Source organism: Echinops telfairi, unplaced genomic scaffold (assembly GCF_000313985.2).
Source record: "Echinops telfairi isolate 266 unplaced genomic scaffold, ASM31398v2 ScPeMD7_9;HRSCAF=40, whole genome shotgun sequence".
Lineage (NCBI taxonomy): Eukaryota > Metazoa > Chordata > Mammalia > Afrosoricida > Tenrecidae > Echinops > Echinops telfairi.
This window is the reverse complement of record NW_022103906.1, coordinates 84541173-84544473: the sequence shown is the minus strand read 5'-3', so window position 1 is coordinate 84544473 and position 3301 is coordinate 84541173. Positions and strand designations below refer to the sequence as shown.

The following is a 3301-nucleotide window of genomic DNA, read 5'->3' as shown; positions in this document are numbered from 1 at the left end:
AATAATCACAAAGCAGAGAAACACCTCAATGGAAAAGAAAGGAAAGAATACTAAATAATGAAATAACTTCAAAATGGGTCACAAAGGGAGATAAAATGCCAAGGTTCCACATTACAACCCAGCCCCTATGCTGTCATTGACCCTCCAAGACTCTCTGGCTGAGAACAAGGCTAGTCACATCCCTGGACTGTGGTCAGAGGGCACTCAACTGAAGCTTACTCTATGCGCTAGCCTGCAAATGGATTTTGGGCTTCCATTGTCATCCATAGCCTTCTGCAAACTTGGTGCCTACAATTTTAACCTCTGCTACCATAAAATGCTTGTATCACCCAGGTGGATGTGCTTCTTCCACGTGGATTAAGTTGACATCTCACATAGATGGCTGCTTGTTTGAAGACAAGCCTTAAAGATGCCTTAAAGACCCCAGATGCTATTCTTTCTGATAGCCAGTTACCATCTGGTTTCTTTACCACCCTGTGCTATAGAACCCAGATCTTCAGGGATTTCTTCAGGAAGGCCTCGATTAGGAACATGTCATAAGAACTAATTGTTCTTAGATTCAGGTAGAATTAAGTGCAAGGCCAAAATCCATTCATGTATTTGTGGTTTACATATGTCTCTGATTCATGTTACAGACATCATTATCATTTTATGATGGATAACTTTATAATTATCCACTGGGGCATAGGTGATTCTATTGGTCGTGTCATTAACTTAGCCAGCCAATAATACAGATTTTAGAACACTGTTGAGAAAATGAATGGATACAAGTATAGGCCGGCTTTTCAGGCCAAAATATGTGAATTGTTGACTTGTACAGTTTACACTCTTAAGTGACTGGACACTATTGACACAAACAATGGGCATTAGTAATACGAAACCACTTTCAATAACACGCATTCAAAGGGGCAGAACCCTGCCTACCAGATTCATAAGCAACAAAGCCCACATGGAAGAAGCACACCAGCCTATGCAACCACGAGGTGTCAAAGGGATCAGGTGAAGTGATCACAGCGCTCCAGTTTCCTTTCAATCCCTATCTCTGTTGCCACATTGGCAGCCCGGCTTTTCACGGCAAAGTCGCTGGAGCAGTTGCCATACACAGTATCCTGTGGGAGAAGGCGATACGACCAGGCACATGTCACGGGGAGGGCAATCTGCCGCACTTTGGGAGGGCCGGGGGAGGTGGCTGGGAGCGTGCTGGGTGAACTCTAAGCGCCACAGGGAGGAGATTTGGGAGGGAGGGTGTTTGCTGCATGGTGTGGGCATTGCCGGAGTTGGGAGGAAGAAGATAATGAAGAATGGTTCTGAGGATGAAGGCGGGGCACTCTTGTCTGGCCTCCAGGAGCCAGCCAACCCCGGCTTTCCTTTCTGTGCTCTCAGAATATTAATTTCATTTAAAAAACTGTAACGTTGACGGGGGTTGACATTTCAGATGATTCACTTTCTATTCTGTGGTCTAAGCTATCATCAAACCCCACCCCCTTTTTGATTTCCCTTCTCCCTCCTGTGGTTCATCTTCCGCTTCACCCAAGTTCACACCCATCAACCCCCTAGTTCACGGTAAGCATTCGGTTTCTCACTTGTTCATTACAGCATGCGCTCTACTCTGTTCTTGTGCAAAAGGTCTAAGCGCTTCCTACAGGATGCATGTTGGTACACTACGGTCTAGTGCAGGGGTCCCCAAACTTTTTAAACAGGGGACAGTTCACTGTCCCTCAGACCCATTGGAGGGCTGGACTATAGTTTATAAAAAAACTATGAACAAATTTCTATGCACACTGCACATATCTTATTTTGAAGTAAAAAAAAAGGCGGGGTGGGGTGGGGTGGTGTGTGTGTGAGGGGGGGCGGCGGGGCAAAATTTATCCAGCAGGCCGGATAAATGTCCTCAGCGGGCCGCATGTGGCCTGCGGACTATAGTTTGAGGATTCCTGGTCTAGTGGATAACTTAGAACGCAGTAAGGTCGCAAGAACTTTTGTGGGACAGAATTAAGTGGAATCTTTTCCTAAGGTCAAAACCCAAAGTTCTTAAAAGAGGCTAGCAACATAACTCATTACTTTTCTTGTTTATATAGAGACACACAGGCTCTACTGTGTTAGACCTTCAGGCAGTAGGAGAACATCAGACAAATGCAGGGAATGTGCTGATCAGAACTTCCCAGTAACTGTTTTTAAATCACACCCACTCCCATCAGCCTGGTAGGGGTGAACTATCAGTGAGCCCAATAGGGCACAGCTTTCTTAGCCTTGGTGTTAGTTATATGTAGGATGGGAAGAAATCTGGGCAGTCTGACCCCCATTATTGCCCACTAGTATACTGAAGGTGGAAGGTCTCCTGTGTAATTAGCCAGGCAACTAAGTCAGGGATCCAGTTTATGTCCACCAGACCTACCCAAACCCACTGCCACTGAGGTGGTTCTAACTGAGACCAACCCTAGATAGTCTTCTCTTTCTCCTGCAGAATCTCTGGTGGGTTTGAAACACTGCCCTTGTGGTTAGCAGCTCAACACCCACCCCCAAAGCCACCAGGCTTCCTTCTTTAAGTGTGCAGCAGGGCTTAGAGGAGGTAAACCAAATGGAATTTAAAAGCCACTATGCTGATTTTTCCATCGTCTCACCAGAAACAGCACTTGTTTGTCCTCTTCTGTCTCTGGAGGAACCAGAAGGGCAGAGATGATGCCCCTCTTGATGTTCAGGATGTGTTTGGGTTCATCTGTCGCTGGGTAAAGTAAAACTTGCTTCCCTTTAGGAATGGTCAGCCTGAGCTCGTACCTGTTGGGAGGGAGAGAGAGAGGTCACAGAGAGGTGAGAAAAGGGAAACAAAGAAAAGCGTACACAAAACGATCTCATCTATATAAGAGAAAAACAAAATAATTGTATTTATATGCTTATGCCCACGTATATCTATATAGCAGTCCATGGAGCAACTGTTGCAAGTAAGGTGGGGTGACTCTGCAGCCTCTGTCTTACCTATTCTTTTTATGACATCTCTTTATACAAAACAAGCATTTTCAAGTGGAGACATTCATATGAATAGATATTTAACTGTTTTTCCTTTAAAGAAAGTTTTCTTGGCTTATGCTTCACATATTCTACAATTCAAACATTCAAGTCACATTAAGACGAGTTGGGTAATCATCACCACCATCCACTTCAGAACATTTTCTTCACATGCTCATTGCTGTTGGCTCCCCACTTCCACCCAACACCCCCCACCATGCCCCCAGAGGATCATTAACCCACTTACCATCTCTATAGACCCCCACCGCCCATTCCCCCATCCTGGACATTATATGCA

At 45.2% G+C, this 3301-nt stretch overlaps 1 protein-coding gene across 1 annotated transcript in view; it reads right to left on the bottom strand.

The window, feature by feature from the left end:
• APOB (apolipoprotein B) overlaps nt 1-3301 on the bottom strand; it is a 50271-nt gene that overhangs the window by 38596 nt on the left and 8374 nt on the right. Inside the window, exons 5-6 of the mRNA XM_045286594.1 lie at nt 2622-2775; nt 1005-1109 (exon numbers count right to left, since the gene is read on the bottom strand). Coding sequence (XP_045142529.1) covers nt 1005-1109; nt 2622-2775 — 259 coding nt within the window. The remainder of the gene's footprint in view (nt 1-1004; nt 1110-2621; nt 2776-3301) is intronic.